General features: G+C 36.8%; 1 protein-coding gene across 2 annotated transcripts; it reads right to left on the bottom strand.

Moving 5' to 3' along the window:
* Positions 1 to 1,450: 1,450 nt before the first annotated feature.
* On the bottom strand, positions 1,451 to 18,019 carry etaa1b (ETAA1 activator of ATR kinase b). Of its 2 annotated transcripts, XM_051651877.1 has the most exons (7): positions 17,713 to 18,019; positions 17,409 to 17,537; positions 16,468 to 16,529; positions 16,269 to 16,375; positions 6,538 to 6,588; positions 3,620 to 4,908; positions 1,451 to 2,261 (listed from the first exon to the last, which is right to left on the bottom strand). In XM_051651877.1, the coding sequence occupies exons 1-7, from the start codon at positions 17,879 to 17,881 to the stop codon at positions 2,137 to 2,139; spliced, it is 1,932 nt and encodes a 643-aa protein (XP_051507837.1). In that variant the 5' UTR covers positions 17,882 to 18,019; the 3' UTR covers positions 1,451 to 2,136. The 2 variants fall into 2 exon arrangements, with proteins under 2 accessions (XP_051507837.1, XP_051507838.1); XM_051651878.1 differs by lacking the exon at positions 6,538 to 6,588.
* Between the last annotated feature and the right edge of the window lie 3,018 nt (positions 18,020 to 21,037).

Genomic DNA, 21,037 nt, shown 5'->3' with positions numbered 1-21,037 from the left:
ACTCAATGATTTTTTCCCCATTAAAATGTTTTACTCCTAAAGAAATGAATTGTAATTTGAAAACATATGTATAAAATCATGACCACTCACTTGAGATGAGGAATCTAGTCATATCAGTAACCTTATAAAAGCCGTTTTATTCTACATGGGGCAGGGGTGACCAGCTGAATACTACTCATTAATTTCAGTAACCATATTGTTACTGAACACATTCACTCTTGGATTAAATTGATCATGGCTCATTATGAATAGTGAATTGCTACAATGGCATCTGTAATTGAAAACTACTGATTTTGAATGATGCTGCATCCACACCAATAGGAGTCAGTGTAAGTCCAAGATGACACAAACATAAAGTTACTGAGTGCACCTTTAAAACTCTTACTCTGTCCTGATGCTGATAACATACAGATAATGCATTCTGTCAAAGGTTAAATTAGCACCTTTCATCAGCTCTTAAAGGATAATTTCACTTTGGTAAGTGGGGGCATGACACAACATTGGCCACCACTGAAGAACAAGGTGAGTGAAAGGGATTAGGTTTTGTTAGTTTATCGAAAAGCGAGCTGTGGTCACAGTACACTATAAGCTTTAAGACACCACATTAACATCTGCTCACTGCAACAAGTGTGTTCTAGTCTCCAGACTCCTTTAATTTACAGTTCGAGTTTCCTTCTTGGTTGCGTCTGCGAGCCGTTATCTTGTTTCTGTCCAAAACCATCAAGTATGCTGAAATGCAAATTGCATCTGGCACCAAGGCACAGTAATTTGACGTAATTACTACAGCTTGATACCAGAGTACGCTACCGCTGCATGGCATGGATCCATCACAATAATCAGTAATTGCTCTCCATTTTTGATGCATAAAATACCGAAACACCCATTAGTCTGTTCTCCAGCAGCTTGATAATGCCACATTACAGAAAAATCCTTCACCAACTTCTATATTGTATGAACTCAACACCTGTAGGGCCCCAGCGTTTTCATCATCTGCTTGGAATAAATTGTAGTCATCATCATAACCATAATCACAGTAATAATAAAAAAAAAAAAGTCTTCATCCTCTTGCCAAATTACTGTGGCATTTGATTTACAGTAATTGAACAGGAGAAGAGGGGGAGCCGCTTTGCGCTACAATGTCTTGACTAAAGTACAAACACACACACACCTGTGTGGCTTACACATGAGAAGGGCCAGGTCCCAGATCCCAATGATATGCAGACATTCCCTGGGGCAGACAATGACTAACATTGTAACATATACAATAAACCAGGTGTGGAGGGGTTATAAAGGGAAAGAGATATTTTATTATACATTATATTTTGAGAGCACTACATGTTAAGAATGTAAGGTTTTATGGATGAAGTTTAGACATCTGAAGTGCCATTTCTGGATGTATTATATAATTACACTGTAAGGCAATGACAGGGACCCAATGATTGCAGTCAAGTCAATGTTCCAAGTGTTTTAATAGACTTTGAATGCAATAATACACAATGCAAAATATGTTTCTCTTTCTTTTAGTTTGTTTCCTTTATTATATCCGCAATTATATTTTTTAACAGAAAAAAATATGGAACTTAGACAACAAAGCAAATGCAAACAAGATCTCCAGCTTGATTATCAAAAATTGAAGTATTTCCCCCTATTTATAATGGGAAAGTTTTTTTTTTTTTTGTAATACTCAGCTATGTACAGAAGACTAGACCCAATCTTTTGACCAATCATTTGTAACTATATATACTAGGATGTAGCCCATAGCCCACACTCCTTTCAATCATAATCCAAATGGCACGTGTTTGAAATGCTTCATCAAACGTTGGCAAAAGGTGTGAAGACTTGCAGAGCTCGGCCATTAATCTGACTGACAATACTGGGTGGTAATAACGGAACAGTAATGTGCGAGAAATTCCATTCATTTAGATTGGCTGTTAGACAGATTTAACACTGCAGGACATTATTCTGAGAAGCATGAGAAATCTTCAAATAACGTTTCCTTTAAAGAGACATAGTGTTAACTATATATTAGTAACGGATCTGGACTGGAGTGAGGTCTCCAGGCTTTATGATTCACAGCTTTACAGAATAGCAGCTCAATGAACATTCATGCCACAGTACAGGCTGCTCTGTGGTATCCTATGTAGGCGCTCCATTTTTCTGGCTAGCCTGCATCCGTAATCTCCTCCTCGCTATTGCTTCCTGTTTCTTCCGGTCAATCTCAGCAGCTGAACATTTCACTGTTGCAGAAGATGAAATAAAAACTGCAAAACAACAAAACAAAACATGTGTTGTTAAGCTTCTGCGCAATGTTAAAGGGTTAGTTCACCCAAAAATGAAAATTCTCTCATCATTTACTCACCCTCATGCCATCCCAGATGTATATGACTTACTTTCTTCTGCAGAACACAAATTATGAATATCTCAGCTATTTTGGGCCATACAATGCTAGTGAATGGGTACCAAAATTCTGAAGCTCCATAAATCACATAAGTCAGCATAAAAGTAATCTACATGACTCCAGTGGTTAAGTAAATATCTTCAGAAACGATATGATAAGTGTGGGTGAGAAACAGATCACTTTTGCATTCTTCATCTTGTGCTTTTGGCTATTCACATTCTCCATGCATACTTCCCCCTACTGGACAGGGAGAAGAATTAAGCAAAAATATTTAAAAAATATTAAATATTGATCTGTTTCTCATTCACACCTATCATATCACTTCTGAAAATATGGATTAAAACACTGGAGTCGTATGGATTAATTTTAAGCTGCCATTATGTGCTTTTTGCAGCGTAAAAAATTTGGCATTCACTTGCATTGTACATGTACACTCCACATTAACTAGCGAGTCTGATATGCCTTTCTTATATGATGTTTTCATGGGCGTGGATTATGATAATTGTGAATAAGTGTGCACACGCACCCTATTTACTAATGTTTGGAATTCACTTACACACCATTAACTAACATATCTGGGATGTACACTGCGCTCATGAATCCAGCGGAAAGTTTCGGAAAGTTCCATTTTCAAGAAGGTCCCTGTTCTAATTGCGAGTTCCATGGCTTATATAGCCTGGTTTTGTTTTTGTTAATAAATAAGCATCATATCTGGTATCTTCCTCTTTTCATTTAATACATAAGGGATATTACAATATTAATATTAATGTTAAATGATATTTAGCCTTTAGTTTTGGGTCGAAGACAGGGTACTTAAGCAAACCAACGGACAAATATCTGCTTCTATGGTGGAAAGAAAATGCGAAGCGGTACAAGAAACTTGGAAGCTTATCAGACCAGTATGTATGTGCGTTAAATCTCTGAACACAGACAGAGCACATTTTATAAAAAGCCAACTTTCACCACTTGTTTTTCTGAATAATAACATTTGAAATGGTAAAAATGCAATAGCCTTTATGTAGACTCTTTGTTTATATATGTGCATTACCCTTATGCCGTCAGTATTGGTTTCCTTTTAATTTACGAGTACTTGATAACTTGTTTACTAGTTTTTTGTTTGAGTACTAGACTACAAAATTACTTGAAAATGCCCATCCCTGGTAATTTACACTTCAATATCAGAGCTAATGTGCTACAGGTGCCACAACGCACAAAGCTTACCTTTGTTGGCGAGCGTGACAGAGTCAGACAGATGTCTTTTGAAAGTGAAATGGTGGGAATTAGAGGCCTTTCCCACTGTTATGCTTTGTGGCATAATGGTCTGTGACGTGCCACTGACAAAACCGAGACTGGGTGCGGAGGCATTTTTTACTTCAGTCAATTTGTTTTGTGCTTGTCCATAATAGTAAGGAATGTAACTTTCCATTCCGGAGCTGGACCCTTTAGTTGTTGCTAAAACACCGTAGTCCTGTTTTAATCCAGAGCTGCCACTGGAACACGGTACTGAGTTAGAGCGGACAAACACATGTGAGGACTTGCTGTTAATGCCCATGGTTTCAGCATAAATGGTGTTCCTAGATGTTAAGCTTCTTGATTTATCTAACTCTGCGTAGTCCTTGCTGTGTCTTTGCTCCTCCTGACTGGCCGATATCCTCTCCACATCATCGCATGCTTGACAAAGGAGATCGTCGTCATCTTCATCATTCCAGAGACCATCAGAATCAAACAGAGACTTCAGGTCCTCTTTTGAAACCCCGTCAAAAGTAGCAGTAGAAGTTTGACCAGATGCTTCACAATCTTTGGACGTTTTACCCTCGTTCGACTGTGCCTGATGCTTCACTTGGTCCACAAGCGACGTCCTTAGCAGCTGCTCTGTAGTTTGATCCTGTGGCTTCAGCCTAAAAGTGCTCTGGGTAGACGTTTGGACTTCAGGACATGTCCTAGTAAAGGTGCTGCTTTTGCTGGTGCTCTGTTGAATCTGTAAGCAGATGTCTCTGCTGTTAGATACAGAGGAGTTTGTCTTGGCCACAGATTTACATTTCCTGGAGCAAGACTTGGGCTGAGTTGCACAAGGTTTCTCAGCTACATTCAAAGGCACTTGGTTCTGCGTCATCTCCAACACAAAAGAGTCATTGAGAAGGTCATCATTTTCCCAATCATCATCAAAGTCCACCTCACTTGCTTTAGGTGCAGAAGCGTTCTTGATTGCTGAAGAACTTGATTGTTCAGCCAGGGCTGCAGGGTCAGTTCTGCCTTCTGGTGTGCAGTTTGCTGATGGTGGGCTTAGTCTCCCACTTAAGTGCTGAGTGGGTCCATCAAACAGCGCACGAAGCTCCTCTTCTTCAGTCATGATTGCAACAGATGCTGGTGTACTTTTTGTTGTTCCATCACTTTGTGACTTGAGTTGATTTAAGTTTTCTATGCTCTTCTGCCGTTTTTCTTTGTCCTGACGAGTCATATTGATGTCAAACTGCTTGGCAAGTTTCATGAGGTCCTCAACGTTGCTCTGCCTAGAGGACAGAGATAACATTAATATATCTGATAACATTAATCAATCTGAAAATCACAACTATGATTCATAGATGATCTATTCAATGAACTAATCATGACACTGACTACTAACAGCCATACAAATAACCATGGCTGCGTCAATACAAACAAATATCGATATATAGCAATACCTTTTCTCACGATATTATGTCAATACTTTAGATCTAATCAATAGTGTTGTCAAAAGTACCGGTACTTCGGTACGAAAATATAAATGATGCAAAGATACCAGTATTTCCACAGTACTGGTAGTACCGAGCACAGACTTAATTCGGAACACACAAGCTGTCTAACTAACAAACGACTGCTTCTAAATGCTCACACGTTTATTTGAGCATGTGCTCTGTGACTCCCATTACACTGAAACTGAAAACTCAAATCAAATTAAAATCGAGATTTGTCCTAGAGTGATCATTAAACTGGCAAAAGGCTGCAATCCTTTAAATGAATGTGTGAAGGTAACCGCTCATACACTGGAAACTCGACAGACATTAAGAATCATTTGCGTTGTATGAGATGACAGAGCAGAGCACTAATCCACTGTGAAGCGTGTATAACATGTAGACTATATTTTTATATATTTAAAACACAGCATTTGCGCTTTAACGATCACACTGGGATCACATATAAAGTGAACTGTTTATCCATCTGAAGAAGAAGCTTCTGTCAAAACCACACAGCAAAATAAAAGCTCATGCCAAAATAAAAGCATGATTCAAAATAAAAGCTTGGCCCCTTAAATGTAAGAAATTGCAACAGAAATATATTAACGGTGTAGCAAAATTTTATATTCACTGTAGTAACATTAATAATAGTAATGAATATTAATAATAATAGTAAAATTAAGCAATATATAACAAGCAAGAGTGCTTTTTTCCTGAATAAAATTTTGTTAAAAATGCAAACTTTAATTGTTCTATTTTTTACTTGTTAAACGTTTTTTTAAAGTTTTAAATAATTTATTTGATTAGACACAGTTTTGATGATGAAATAAAATAAAAAAATAAATAAAAGAACTTGGGAAAAAGTAAAAACTGATTTCAGTAGGGCCCTGCTTAAAAACACTTAAGCAATGCATGCTCAATTGAGAAACACTTGCAGGAAACATACATTTACTTTATTATTTACATTGAAATTTAACTTTAAATAGGCTAAAGGAGTGCACTCAGTAGCACATTACCATGTTAGCACATTTTTGCTGTGGTATAGAAATTGGTATCGAGAACTGTGAAATTTCATTGGTATTGGTACCAACAACTGAAATTTTGGAATCATGACAACACTAATATTCAACTACTTGTGCTTTCATATTTGTTCTCTAAATAAGTGACCTTTGTGCAGTCAGAGACTCTTCTATGAGGCACGAGAAAGACTGAAACTGAGCCCTTTTTGTAAGGGCCGGGCAAAACGATTGATTTCCCGCTTAATCACAATCTTCATTTGAATGATACCAATATCGATTCTTAAAAACCTACCATCGCCCTTTTATTCTATGCACAACCATCCACAACGTGCATAAATTACTCGCATATGTGGATAAAAATGTCTGTGATTACCCAATGGCTGGTAATTTTCCAGATTTCACTCACCAGTGATTTAGTAGTAAATTGGCAAAGAAGTTCAGCTCTGAGATCCTTTCACTGTGTGTTGAGAGTAAAAGTTTAGTTTGACTACATTCCATGTAATTTCCAAAGACGAGATCCAAGTAATCCATTTGTTATTGAATAATGTCTCTTTTAATATCCTCTCTGTAATTTACAGTCAGTTATTTATAAAAAAAAAAAAAAAAAAACAACAACAAAGCAATGTTTAATTCTAACCACTAATAGCACGGATACGGTAAAGCCTACTGTACACACTGTTCTGTGACAAGAAGTCTCAGATCTCACGATGAACGGTCGTGAATTGTGAGAACTCCTGTGACATGCCGAGACTAGGTCGCAGATGCTATGACAGATTTCAAACCAGCTAGCTATCTAAACTACTTGTCATCAGGTGTACGCACTGTCCCGACGAGTGAGAGATCGACAATGAGCCACAGCCTTTGAAATATATACTGAACAAAAATATAAACGCAACATGCAACAATTTCAAAGATTTTACTTAGTTCATTTAAGGAAATCAGTCAACTGAAATAAATTCATTAGGCCCTAATCTAATCAATGCGTATGGAAAATTTCTGGGATCTTTTATTTCAGCTCATGAAACATGGGACCAACACTTTACATGTTGCGTTTATAGTTTTGTTCAGTGTAGAAAGAGCACAAGAGGAGAGCAAAGTATTGGGTAGCAGGAGACAAAAATAGTTAGAAATTAAAATAAAACATCAACCACATCTGCCTACCCACTGTTTTTATTATTTTCAGGTTTTTTTCTTTTGTTTTACTTTGCAAATATTGCCAATAAGCACAAAAACAGGCGCAAGCCACTCTTTCATGTTTGTTGGCATGTTATCACGAATAAACTGCTCGAGACTGAGAATGAATTTCGTTATAGAAAAAGATACGTTTTGGGTGATCCGTTTGAAATGCAACAATGCTAAAGTAGCTGTAACAGGGTCCAAACTGTTTTGCGATTTTCTACTTTAAACATGTTCAGACATTGGGCTCGCAGCGCCACAGCAGCAGAGCATCAAATAATAAAACAAGACTTTAAACTTTGAAAAAGTTTACAAAACGAGTAAAGAGAACCGACTTCTTTTCTACTGAAGACTTTCACTGGAATTACTGTTAATTTTGCTGCTATTATTATCCAATACACTATTCAAAAACCAAGTTGTTTAAATAAGCTACACACATTTTATGTAATCGTTTGTAATCTATTTTTATAATGAAGTAATTTGAAGATAGATGTTTTTATTTCTTTACATATAAGAGAGTACCCACAATCACTTCCACAGAGTGAGTTATAAATATTCTAAATTAAGAAAAAAACAAACAACAACACTGGTATCGGATCGGTATTGGCCGATACTGAGTGTTCAGTTCTTGGAATCGGATCGGGAGAGAAATAATAGTATCTGTGCATCCCTAGATCAGATCACTCAAAATTATTCTTAATACCAGGAGCCTGTACCATGAAGCTGGTTTCAGTGGCTAGTCAGGTAAGTTTTAGTTTAGTTTGTGTCAACCCTGGGTTTTAGGTACCATGAAGGTGGGTCAGCTTTTACTGGTGTTCATTGCCATAGCAAAATAAGCTGCAGGACTAACCTGCTCCTTGCCAAATTTTGTTCTGGGTAACAGACTGAACCAATCAGCTGTGAGTAAAGTGACATCTCTGACAAAATGAAGATACTCCCCCATGTCTCAAAGTGCACATTACAAAAATGAAATTCATAAAATTGACTCTTTGTGATCAATTATTTATTTGAAAGTCTGAATATAAATCTTTGGCAGATGAAGTCTTGGATTTTATTTAAATACACTATAATTGTTTTTCTTTTACCTACTCTAGCCATAAAATATAAAATAACTATGAAAATATACACAATATAGTATTAGGCTTTCTATAAAAGAGCTAGGAAGATGGATTTGTATAATGCCTGCCAATAATGATCGATTTTAAAATATTAAAAGCTTAATCACTCCACAAGATGGCCATAAAAAGGGATGAATGCCTCCCAAATGACTTTGTTTCATGGACTAGAGATGAACATACAGTATTTCACTTGAAATTCAATATAAGCGGTACACAAAATACATCTTTAAAAAAAAGAACAAATATGTCATAGTATTGCAGTACTATTGCATTGTATTCCAAGTGCTCACTTTTTAATTATTCAATAGCCTATGTTTGTAATAGTATTAAATTATGTTAAGCTTTCATTTTAAATATAAACACTTTATATTTTAAATAAAGTTTTTAAGCTTATAAAAGTAATAAGCCTGTGTGTTCTTCTTGTGGACTTATACGAATTCACTCACTGATATATCAGCTGTTTTATATTTTTATCACATTAAGAATTTGCTTCCAGCTGTCCTCTTGACTTCTCGCAGCAGCCGCAGTGTTTCTTCTTGCTGGGTAAATGTATTTAATGTCTTCATAATTATACAGTGATCATTGGTGTGGTGTAAATGTGTTTTTAATTCTTCATGATTTAATTTTTTATTTTTCATATTTTATACAGTGCTTTGAAAAAGCATTTGCCCCCTTCCTGATTTCTTCTATTTTTGTGTATTTTTCATACTAAATTATTTTAGATCTTCAAATGAGATATAACATAAAACAAAGGCAACCTGAGTAAACACAGAATACAGTTGTGCTCAAAAGTTTGCATACCCTGGCAGAAATTGTGACATTTTGGCATTGATTTTGATTTAAGGATAGTGATTATATGAAGCCATTTATTATCACATAGTTGTTTGGCTCCTTTTTAAATCATAATGATAACAGAAATCACCCAAATGGCCCTGATCAAAAGTTTACATACCCTTGAATGTTTGGCCTTGTTACAGACACACAAGGTGACACACACAGGTTTAAATGGCAATTAAAGGTTAATTTCCCACACCAGTGGCTTTTTAAATTGCAATTAGTGTCTGTGTATAAATAGTCAATGAGTTTGTCAGCTCTCACGTGGATGCACTGAGCAGGCTAGATACTGAGCTATGGGGAGCAGAAAAGAACTGTCAAAAGTTTGGAGAGGGGTCAACAAGGCCTATAGTGAAAAGAATACCATCCCCACTGTGAAGCATGGTGGTGGCTCACTGATGTTCTGGGGGTGTGTGAGCTCTAAAGGCACGGGGAATCTTGTGAAAATTGATGGCAAGATGAATAAAGCATGTTATCAGAAAATACTGACAGACAATTTGCATTCTTCTGCATGAAAGCTGTGCATGGGACGCTCTTGGACTTTCCAGCACGACAATGACCCAAAGCACAAGGTGAAGTTGACCCTCCAGTGGTTACAGCAGAAAAAGGTGAAGGTTCTGGAGTGGCCATCACAGTATCCTGACCTTGATATCATCGAGCCACTCTAGGGAGATCTCAAACGTGCGGTTCATGCAACACGACCAAAGACTTTGCATGACCTGGAGGCATTTTGCCAAGACAAATGGGCAGCTATACCAACTGCAAGAATTTGGGGCCTCATAGACAACTATTACAAAAGACTGTATGCTGTCATTGATGCAAAAGAGTGCAATACACAGTATTAAGAACTAAGGGTATGCAGACTTTTGAACAGGGGTCATTTCATTTTTTTCTTTGTTGCCATGTTTTGTTTTATGATTGAGCCATTCTGTTATAACCTACAGTTGAATATGAATCCCATAAGAAATAAAAGAAATGTGTTTAGCCTGCTCACTCATGTTTTCTTTAAAAATGGTACATATATTACCAATTCTCCAAAGGTTTGAGCACAGCTGATATATATATATATATATATATATATATATATATATATACACACACACACACTATATTGCCAAAAGTATTCACTCATCTGCCTTTAGACGCATATGAACTTAAGTGACATCCCATTCTTAATCCATAGGGTTTAATATGACGTCGGCCCACCCTTTGCAGCTATAACAGCTTCAACTCTTCTGGGAAGGCTTTCCACAAGGTTTAGGAGTGTTTATGGGTATTTTGACCTTTCTTCCAGAAGCGCATTTGTGAGGTCAGACATTGATGTTGGACGAGAAGGCCTGGCTCGCAGTCTTCGCTCTAATTCATCCCAAAGGTGCTCTATCGGGTTGAGGTCAGGACTCTGTGCAGGCCAGTCAAGTTCTTCCACACCAAACTCGCTCATCCATGTCTTTATGGACCTTGCTTTGTGCACTGGTGCGCAGTCATGTTGGAACAGGAAGGGGCCATCCCCAAACTGTTCCCACAAAGTTGGGAGCATGGAATTGTCCAAAATCTCTTGGTATGCTGAAGCATTCAGAGTTCCTTTCACTGGAACTAAGGGGCCAAGCCCAGCTCCTGAAAAACAACCCCACACCATAATCCCCCCCTCCACCAAACTTCACAGTTGGCACATTGCAGTCAGACAAGTACCGTTCTCCTGGCAACCGCCAAACCCAGACTCGTCCATCAGATTGCCAGATGGAGAAGCGTGATTCGTCACTCCAGAGAACGCATCTCCACTGCTCTGGAGTCCAGTGGCGGCGTGCTTTACACCACTGCATCCGACGCTTTGCATTGCACTTGGTGATGTATGGCTTGGATGCAGCTGCTCGGCCATGGAAACCCATTCCATGAAGCTCTCTACGCACTGTTCTTGAGCTAATCTGAAGGCCACATGAACTTTGGAGGTCTGTAGCGATTGACTCTGCAGAAAGTTGGTGACCTCTGCGCACTATGCGCCTCAGCATCCGCTGACCCCGCTCTGTCATTTTACGTGGCCTACCACTTCGTGGCTGAGTTGCTGTCATTCCAAATCGCTTCCACTTTGTTATAATACCACTGACAGTTGACTGTGGAATATTTAGTAGTGAGGAAATTTCACGACTGGACTTGTTGCACAGGTGGCATCCTATCACAGTACCATGCTGGAATTCACTGAGCTCCTGAGAGCGGCCCATTCTTTCACAAATGTTTGTAGAAGCAGTCTGCATGCCTAGGTGCTTCATTTTATACACCTGTGGCCATGGAAGTGATTGGAACACCTGAATTCAATTATTTGGATGGGTGAGCGAATACTTTTGGCAATATAGTGTATATATAATTGAAGCAAAAAAGTTATCCAACAACTATATCACCCATGTGAAAAACTAACTGCTCCCTTAAACTTAGCTGGTTGTGCCACCTTTAGCAGCAACAACTGCAACCAAATGCTTCCGATAACAGGAGATCAGTCTTTTACAACACTGTGGTGGAATTTTGGCCCAATCTTCTTTGCAGAACTGCTTTAGTTCAGCCACATTGGAGGGTTTTCAAGCATGAACTGCCCATTTAAGGTCCTGCCACAGTATCAGGTTCAAGTCAGGACTTTGACTAGGCCACTCCAAAACTTTAATTTTGCTTCTTTTGAGCCATTCAGAAGTGGACTTACTCCTATGCTTTGGATAATTGTCTTGCTGCATAATCCAGTTGCGCTTGAGCTTTAATTCACGGACTGATGACCGGACGTTCTCCTTTAGGATTTTCTGGTAGAGAGCAGAATTCATGTTTCCCTCAATTATTGCAATTCGCCCCCTGCCACTGAAGCAGCCTGCAGTTCCTTGGACATTGTCCTTGGCTTTTTTGTGACTTCCTGGATGAGTCGTCGCTTTTGGAAGGTCGGTCACTTCTGGGAAGGTTCACTACTGTGCCAAATTTTCTCCATTTGGAGATATTGGCTCTCACTGTGGTTCTTTGGAGTCCCAGAGCCTTTGAAATAGCTTTGTAAACCTTCCCAGACTGATGCATTTCAATCACCTTTTTCCTCATCATTTCTGAAATTTCTTTTGACCTTGGCATAGTGTGCTACTGGGTGAGACCTTTTAGCTAACTTCATGCTGCTGAAAAATTTAGGTGTTGATTTAACAGGGATGGCAGTAATCAGGTCTGGGTGTGTCTAGTCCAGCTGAACCCCATTTTGAATGCAGTTTCAAATATTGTGTTTTAGTCACACAGGCTCAGTTGGTATTGGATACCTTTTCTGATTCAATAAATAACATTAGCATTTAAAAACTGTATTTTTTGCTTACTCAGATTGCCTTTATTTTGTATGAATTTTTGAAACAATTTGGTATGAGATATACACAAAAACAGAAGAAACTTTTTCACAGCACTGTAACAGTTTCTTGTTTTATTAAATGTATTTAAATTCTTCATATTTTCATAATGATCGGCCTTCAGCACAGAGGTAAATCCCACCGACTCTCTAGTGGGAAGTGAATTTGAATCACGCTCTCTCTCTCCCTGTTTCATGCGATTGGCTGTTTGTGTCAAACGTCACTCCATGTGCACAAGCGCGTGAACTAATCTTAAACTCAGGATCAAAGCCTGAGCTGTCAAAGAAAGTTGATGAGCAGCATCATGGTACCAATAAGGCCTGCTTGTTTGGTTTTGTCAACCCGAAACAATCTTGTACCCCTGACAAATTTGACAATCAATCAAATTCAAATCTCGATATTGCCAAGTGTGATTATTAAACAGTCAAAGTAGAAGCAATAATTCTATAAAAACCAATAATTTACATATACAGTACTGTGCAAATGTCTTTTCACAAAAGCATTTATTTTTAGATGGTTATTTATATCTTCAGCTTTAGTGTGTCAATAGGAAATATAAATGTTAGACTCCCAAACATTACTTTTGCAAATAGAAAAGATTAGAACAGAAGAACAGGGAGCCCTGCAACAGATGTCAGGGCCCCCACAAAGCCCCCCCACTGAACATTGTGTCAGTCTGAGATTACATAAAAAGACAGAAGCAATTGAGACAGCCTAAATAGATAGTAGAACTGTGGTGAATTCTCCAAGAAGCTTGGAACATCCTATCTGCCAACAACCAAGAAAAACTGTGTCCAGGTGTACCTAGGAGAATTGGTGCTGTTTTAAAGGCAAAGGTGGTCACACCGAATATTGATTTAGCTTTTTTTATGTTTACTAGACTTTGTATGACATTAAATGATAAATGAAAACTATTTGTCATTATTTTTGAAGACATCCTCACTATGCAACATTTTTCACAAGTGCCTAAAACTTTTGCACAGTACTGTACATTATTTTATATTTAGTATTATTATTATTAAAGAAATACAGTGGCAGCCCATGCATTTTAAGTCTAGGCCTTCAGTGCAATCCATGCCATTAAGAAAACACATTTTCACCAGTGAATAAGGGTGTGTTCACACTTGGCAGGTTTGGTTCGATTAAAACGAACTCTGGTGCGATTCCTCTGTTAGTGCGGTTCATTTGAACAAGTGTGAATGCTGCCATCCGAACCTTAGTACGCACCAAGCAAGTGGACCGAGACCACCTGAATAGTGGGTCTCGGTCCGCTTCCAAACGATACTCTGGTGCGGTTCGATTGATATATGAATGCAACATGGACCAAAGATGTCTAAACGGACCAAAAACAGGAAGTCATTTGCCTAATGCTGACCTCAAGCATACCTGGTTCTTCTCATCATAGGAGCTATGTTGCCCATTATAGTTCGGTACAGGCGTCAGAACCGCCGTCAGCCGTCCTTGCAGCATATCTTTGTTTGTGTGTGCAACGGAGGAATTCCTGGTACTGTTTTGACTCCTTTACACATTTTATTAGCTCTTCGTTTGTTCTCAGCTGGTAAAAATACCACCATATATACATATATAAATCCAACGAGTGCATTTAGCCCAGCAGCTAGCATTGTTTTGGATGTTCGGCAAGTTCTGTCGCAAATTATACTTCATAAAATCTGTCCAATCAGGTTGTGACTTTTTCCTGATTCCTTTTGTTTCGTATCTTTAGGTTTCGGTGTTAAAAATGCCAGTGTGAACGCTAAGTGAACCAGGACTAAATGTATCATTTTCTTTTTTGGTCTGGACCAAGAGGACCAAGAGAACGGAACTGCAAGTGTGAACACACCCTAAGACACCGTATCCTACATTACGTGGCAGTCAACCAATAATACCAATTGACATTTTAAAAACACGTCCACGCACGAAAGCCAGAACCAAGGAGGTCTAATACAAAGAAAAAGCTCTCTAATAATATTTGCGATTTAAATTTTGCTTGCAATAAATCTTGTTTCGTCAAGGTACATGGTTACTTTTCAAAACTTGATCCGACATTGAATGCTCAAGCAGCCTAATTTACACTTAGAAAACTCCTGATGTTGCTATAACAATGCAAAAAGCACTTACCAATTTGCTTGGTGAAAATCAGTCCTCTTTTCCTGTTTAGTTAATCAATCGCATGATCAGGCAGAACATCTCAGGTTTTTAAATCCATAAGGATCTCTTTCTCAATGGTGAAGTGGCAGTGATGACAGCCGATTCGTCAGCAAGATCTCGCGCTCTTCACTTTCAAATTTAGTACAGAACTTAAAGCGTGATTGCATCACTCAAGGCCAGCTAGAAGGCCTGGACTGGGACTAAAGACCACACCCACCAAGTACAAATAAATCAATCTGATTGGCTGATGAATCTGACTTTAGATGCCCATTCATTTGCACTGTTGGGGGATTCTGCAGAAATTCTGAAGGCCTGATGGGGTGGAGCTCAGACTCACGCGCTGCTTCAGGTAACCAGCATGGCTTCCGGCATGTGATTTGTGAAACAGCCGATATGCTTTGCTTATAAGCATCGAGGGATTAATTCTGATTGGATAAACTTTTTTTTATTTTTTATTTTTTTGCTATTCGTTTGTAGATGAATTAGGAGTGGAAAGCGATTGTAAATATATATGCAAAAAGGTGAATGAGAAAGGATGAAAAAATATTTATTTATTAGGCATGTTACACCAGCAGAGAAGGCTTTGCTGGCCCTGAGAAATTGCCACTGAAGAAATATCACAAAACCAAGAGTGTGCTGAATATCAGCACACTGTGATTCAGCCGTAGCAGCCTTGTGCCAAAGGTAATCAGATTTATTTCAGCAAATGTTTTGATTTATACTGTGAAGATCTGTTTTGCAGCACTTTCCGACCAAAATAACTGCAATGTTTTGTTCAAAGTTAGACCTAAAAAACAGAAAACACAGAAAATGTAACTACAAGACTCTGTACAGTTCTTTTAATCAAGTCGTCATCAGTGTAATTTCATCAGTAATCTAAGGCTGTTTATTCGTTGCCTAAGTATCAATACCAAGGTAACAGGGCTGGTATCTTACCAAAGCCCTATTCTGAATGTCTAATTGTAGTTTTCATTTTTATGTCACATCTCTCAGGCCTTAGAAGTGTGTTGTGTGAGAATGTGTTTATCAGCCTGTTACATGTCCAACAAAATCATACACGCCTAATGAATCAAGTTAAAACTGACTTTGTCAAAACTTCAAAAAGTACCTACAGCTCATTACTATTAATATCCATTTAAAATAGCTTTTATTAACATTAACAAACATTATATAATGCTTAACAGATGATTAAAACCACAGCGCTTCTCATATCCACCATTTAAACCTGCTGATCTGAAGAACCTGGAAGTGTGACGTCACGGTAACTTCATCTAAAGTATACCATTATACCGGACAGACCTAATTTAAACATAAACTGAAAGATGCTGCAAGTGATTTCAGCTGTTTTGCTAATTTCAACCACACACCCTCTCTCCCAAAACGTCAGCAAACATGAACATCACAACATGAAAGCAGGCAGAGAGCATTTCTGATTGGCTAGTTTTCCAATTGGCTAAGAAAGTGTTATTAAAAAACAGTCTTCAGGATGCCAGTGATTATAAGAGATGTACCGTGCTGAGATTCTCCTGACTCGGGGCTGCCTAATCTCTGGGGTGCAGGGTATGGCACTGTCTCCAATCCACTGGAGCACTGAGTCCCCTTCTTTAGGCCTCTCAACCTTAAACATTGCATGATAGATTAAACTTACCATGACACACACACACACACACACACACCATATGCTCATTATTTTCTTTATTTGACACTAACCTTTGGTGCAATCCTATTGACAATTTCTGATATCTCAATGACTCTGCCATCTCCTCCATTTCCTGTGAAGGGTTACAAATATACACTATTAAATAAGTGACATTTATCTGTAGCAGAGCTGGGCAGTGAGAGTGTATAAATGAAGTGCAACAGTAGAAAATCGCCAAATATTTGGTCATAGTTTCATACCATGTTAGATTCATTTGAGTGGATATCTGTGGGCATTACAGCTAATTTTTACAAAGTAATGTAAAAATATAGAGCAGGACGTGTCTCAAACAAGTCGGGATGAGGAAGAATGTGCCATTACAGGGTGCAATGCATAGTGGGCCAATGTAAACTTGATCATTTAGGCACCGTCTTGATTTACTGATGTATAAAATGGCAATGAAGTAATTCAAATGTGTAGTGGATGTGTAGCCCACACAAAAAATATATCACGCATATTCCCCATGCAAAATAAGTATTTTAATGTTAATTCTATTAATCAAAATTAATCACAATATTTACAATATCAAGGGAGATATATAAAATGTCATTATTATTTGATAAGAATAATATTTTAGTATGTATCCATCAAGTTTCAAATCAATAGTGAAAATAAACAACTTCATTTGTAACATATGTAATTCACTGTATTATGTAATAATAGCCTATAATAATCACATTTTATGATGTTAATATATGCTATTTGTATATACATGTATTATTATATTATTAGTAAATAAATATATACTATATAGTATATGCTACATTAATGTTACTGTTTTTTACTGAATTTCCAGCAAAAATAACACTATTGTCATATATGCACTTATTGTGATTTAAAATTATTACTCATAACATGATGTAACATTTTGGTCATACCACCCAACTTTAATCTGTCGCATTCTGGAATGAGATCAAAACAGAATACTGTATACTTTTATAGTGATACTTGCCATTTAAGCTTTGAGTGGGTGAGTTCGGATCCCAGATGATGTCTTGCAGGTATTCAGTCTCATTGGGTGAATCTCCACTGTAACAACTGTTGTATCTGATTCTTGGCCGCCGTTTTGGAGTTGTAAAATCTGAGAATTAAGATGACAACAACATTATGTTCTCATGAAACAAAGACTTCACGATGACACTAACAAAAGCAGCATGGTAGAGCAGCCGTACTTAGTTGTACTTAATTTGCTTTAAACGATCAGCGCCATTCTTATTCGTTGTCACGCATTCTGACTAATCGTACGCATGTATTACCTTTACGATAGTTGAATGACTTGTGATAAGAAGGAGATTGTGAGTCTTGGAGTCCGATCACATGTCTCTTTGTTTGCATTCTGTTCTGGGGAAGTTTGGACGTTCTGCTGCGGCTTTCTCTCGCACCATCTGATTTGAGTCGCACACCGATGCTTCTCTTGTCGGTCATGGTTTATTTGATCTGACATGAACAGTACTGTTCCAGTATACATAACTTGATTAATCTAGCACCAAACTTTTGCGATATTAAATTCAGTAAAAGTTTGATTCCTCAGGTAGGAATGCTCTCGCACATCGCCGCCATGTTTTTTTGCACATGTACATGAAGACGGGTTCCTGATTGGTTCTTGGCATCTCGCGAGACCACAGCTGCTCGTGTTTTAATTTAAAGGGACAGTGCATAAAATTCTCTCATAATTTACGCATCCTCATGCCATTCCAGATGTCCATGACTTTCTTTCTTCTGCTGAACACAAACAGATTATTAGAAATATATTTAAGCTCTGTAGGTCTATACAATGGAAGTGAATGGTGACCAGAACTTTGAAGCTCCAAAAGCATATAAAGGCAGCAAAAAAGTAATCCATATGACTCCAGTGGTTTAATCCTTGTCTTCAGAAGTGATATGATAGGTGTGGGTGAACAACAGATCAATATTTACAGTAAGTCCTTTTCTACTGTAAATCTCCACCTTTGACCAGCACCGACCAGAAGGTGGCGATACACAAAGAATGTGAAATCGTCAAAAATAAAATAAAAGAAGTTAGCTTAGGATGTTTCCTACCTTAGTCCAAAGCAAAAATTAAGAAATACTTAATTCTTAAAAAAATAAAAATAAAAAAAAATAAATAAAAACCTTGAAAACCATCTTTTCACCAAATCCCAGATTTGTATTTTTATTTATTTATTTATATATTTATTTATTTTATTATATATTTTTTCAACCAATATTGGTAAAGTGGGACACTTTGTTTTTCTCTCCTCTTAAATAATCTAGACAGGGGCCTGTACTTGAACATAGTTTATTGAAAGTATTGATTTTGTTTTCAGTCTAGGCTTAGATAAAGGTTAAATATTCACTCGTTAAATTAAATGATTAAATTCAAGTTGTAAATTCTCCTAAAAAACAAAAAAGGTTTTCAGAACAGTCTAAAAAGTTGACAAATTGTACTCTGATTTATCATTTATAAATTTTATTTTTCTTCATGCTTGACAAGATTTGTCAAGCATTACATATCCACACCATCACAAAAAAACAGACAGAAAAGTGTTTATTGTTTCTGCAGTTTTTAAATTTGCCCAGGGTGCCATACAAGCTAGAACCGCCACTGATTTAAGTTCAATTAACTTGTTCATATAGAACAAATTTAACTATATAAACTGAGTTAACTAGATGCACAAATAAACTTAACTCAGATTTAACAATGTTTTTTTTTCAACCATTATTAATCATTTAATCAATTCAATTTTAGATCAAACATTAGCACTGCTCAAATAAAGATCATAACTGATTCAAGGTCAGTTATTAAATAACTCTTCACAGAAATGCACATATGACTGTACTTCAGTTGCACATGCATAAGGAGAACTAAGATAGTATAAACAGGGTCCAACTTGGGACACTGATCAACCTAATGGTGACATAACACCAAACAACTATTTGCAACAAAACAACATAAATAATACTGCAAAAGAGTTGAAACCTCTATTAATTCTTAATAACAACTTTTTAAATGTCCCCAGATGTTACCTTTGACCAAGGAAACATAATTAAATAATTCAAAGCATTGTGGGTATTCCACATTGCCTCAATTTTGTTCACAAAATTTTGAGTGTTTTACACTTAAAATCTTAAGATACATAATTTCAATGAACTGAAATATTTGAGTTATATGCCCAAAACTTGACATTTCAAGTGAGACTTAATTAAGACAATTTGATATTTCAAGTAATGACAACTTTAGGGTTTACAGTGTGTAGCACAAGTGAAATCTTGTATTTTGTCTTCTATCAGTCTGACAAGACTGAGTGATTCTGAACATGGTGTATCATTCTCCTTCCAGTATTTCTTGTACTTTGCTAAACACCAATACATATTTCTGTTTACGGTAATCACATTATGAAACTTATTCCATTGCGGTAACATGCTTTTAAAACATATCTCTGTTGGTTGTGTCCATTTCAGTGATCTCAGTAGAGCATTAATAACGCCTGCTGGACAGAATTCAGACACTGAGCATGTGTATCCTACCACAAAAACCCACCACAAGAATACTTCACAGACATTTGCATTATAAACTGGTTACCACACAACTTGAAGTGCTGATTTCTTTGAATAATTATTCTGGTGAATAATTGACAAGGACATATGACATACAATACACTGTTTTTGTATTTTAAACATTGCTCTCTAAATATGGAAAACAGCTGTTATTTAGACTTTCTATCTAAACAGTAACATAAATAGAATAGGTTGTCCAGGCAAACTCTGGTGTCTTGTATGCAGTGTTGGGTTAGTTACTCTAAAAAAGTAATTAATTACTAACTACTAATTACATCTTCTACAGTGTAATTAGATTACTGTACTAATTACTCTGATTACTGTACTACATTACTTATTACTAATTACTTTCTAAAACCCTTATCAACCTCGACCAGATGAAAAATACAAGGATAGACATGAAACTGTTCTTTTAATTCTATCAATTAAATCATATAAAATCAAATTAATTATTCATGAACTGGCCAAAGAATTTAAGGGGGCTGCATTAAATTAGAAAACATTTTACATTATACATTTTAACATTAGACGTTAAATTTCGATTTTAAATTCTCTATTGTTTTATATAGAATTGTTCTGTAGTCCATACAGTATTTAACACAATTACATCAGAAGTAACTGTAATTACTGAAAAATTAAGAGTAATCCCTTACTTTACTTTTTTCAATGAAAAAGTAATTTAATTACAGTAATTAATTACTTAGTAATGCATTACATCCAACACTGCTTTTATGAAAGTATTATCTAAAAAAGTCTTGAAGATTATGTAAGCCTTGTGTAGACTGAATATTTTGAGATCTAAATTATATTTTTTCTCAATCGCTTTGGCTCAAATTAGAATTATTATTATTATTATTATTTTTTTTTCACAATAATAAGTTCAAATCTCTGAACAATAAGTTTCTTGTTCACACCAGATTTTAATTTCTTATTCATTTAAGCAGATTGCATGTGTTTTGGAAAATGTGTGCAAAAGAGTAAGTACAATTGTCTACAGTTTGCTCAGTAACTAAATGCTTGGCTTGCTGATCAAAAGTGATGAGT

This window comes from Myxocyprinus asiaticus, chromosome 23 (assembly GCF_019703515.2).
Source record: "Myxocyprinus asiaticus isolate MX2 ecotype Aquarium Trade chromosome 23, UBuf_Myxa_2, whole genome shotgun sequence".
Lineage (NCBI taxonomy): Eukaryota > Metazoa > Chordata > Actinopteri > Cypriniformes > Catostomidae > Myxocyprinus > Myxocyprinus asiaticus.
This window is presented reverse-complemented; position numbering and strand designations above follow the sequence as displayed.

Excerpts from the sequence above, each read along its gene's own strand:
- etaa1b (XM_051651877.1), bottom strand. The coding sequence starts at position 17,881 with ATGACCGACAAGAGAAGCATCGGTGTGCGACTCAAATCAGATGGTGCG. Across the intron at positions 6,589-16,268 it reads GTCAGGAGAATCTCAGCACG|TGAAAGGATCTCAGAGCTGA; the intron begins GTACATCTCTTA and ends CTCAACACACAG. Across the intron at positions 2,262-3,619 it reads TGTCACGCTCGCCAACAAAG|TTTTTATTTCATCTTCTGCA; the intron begins GTAAGCTTTGTG and ends GTTGTTTTGCAG.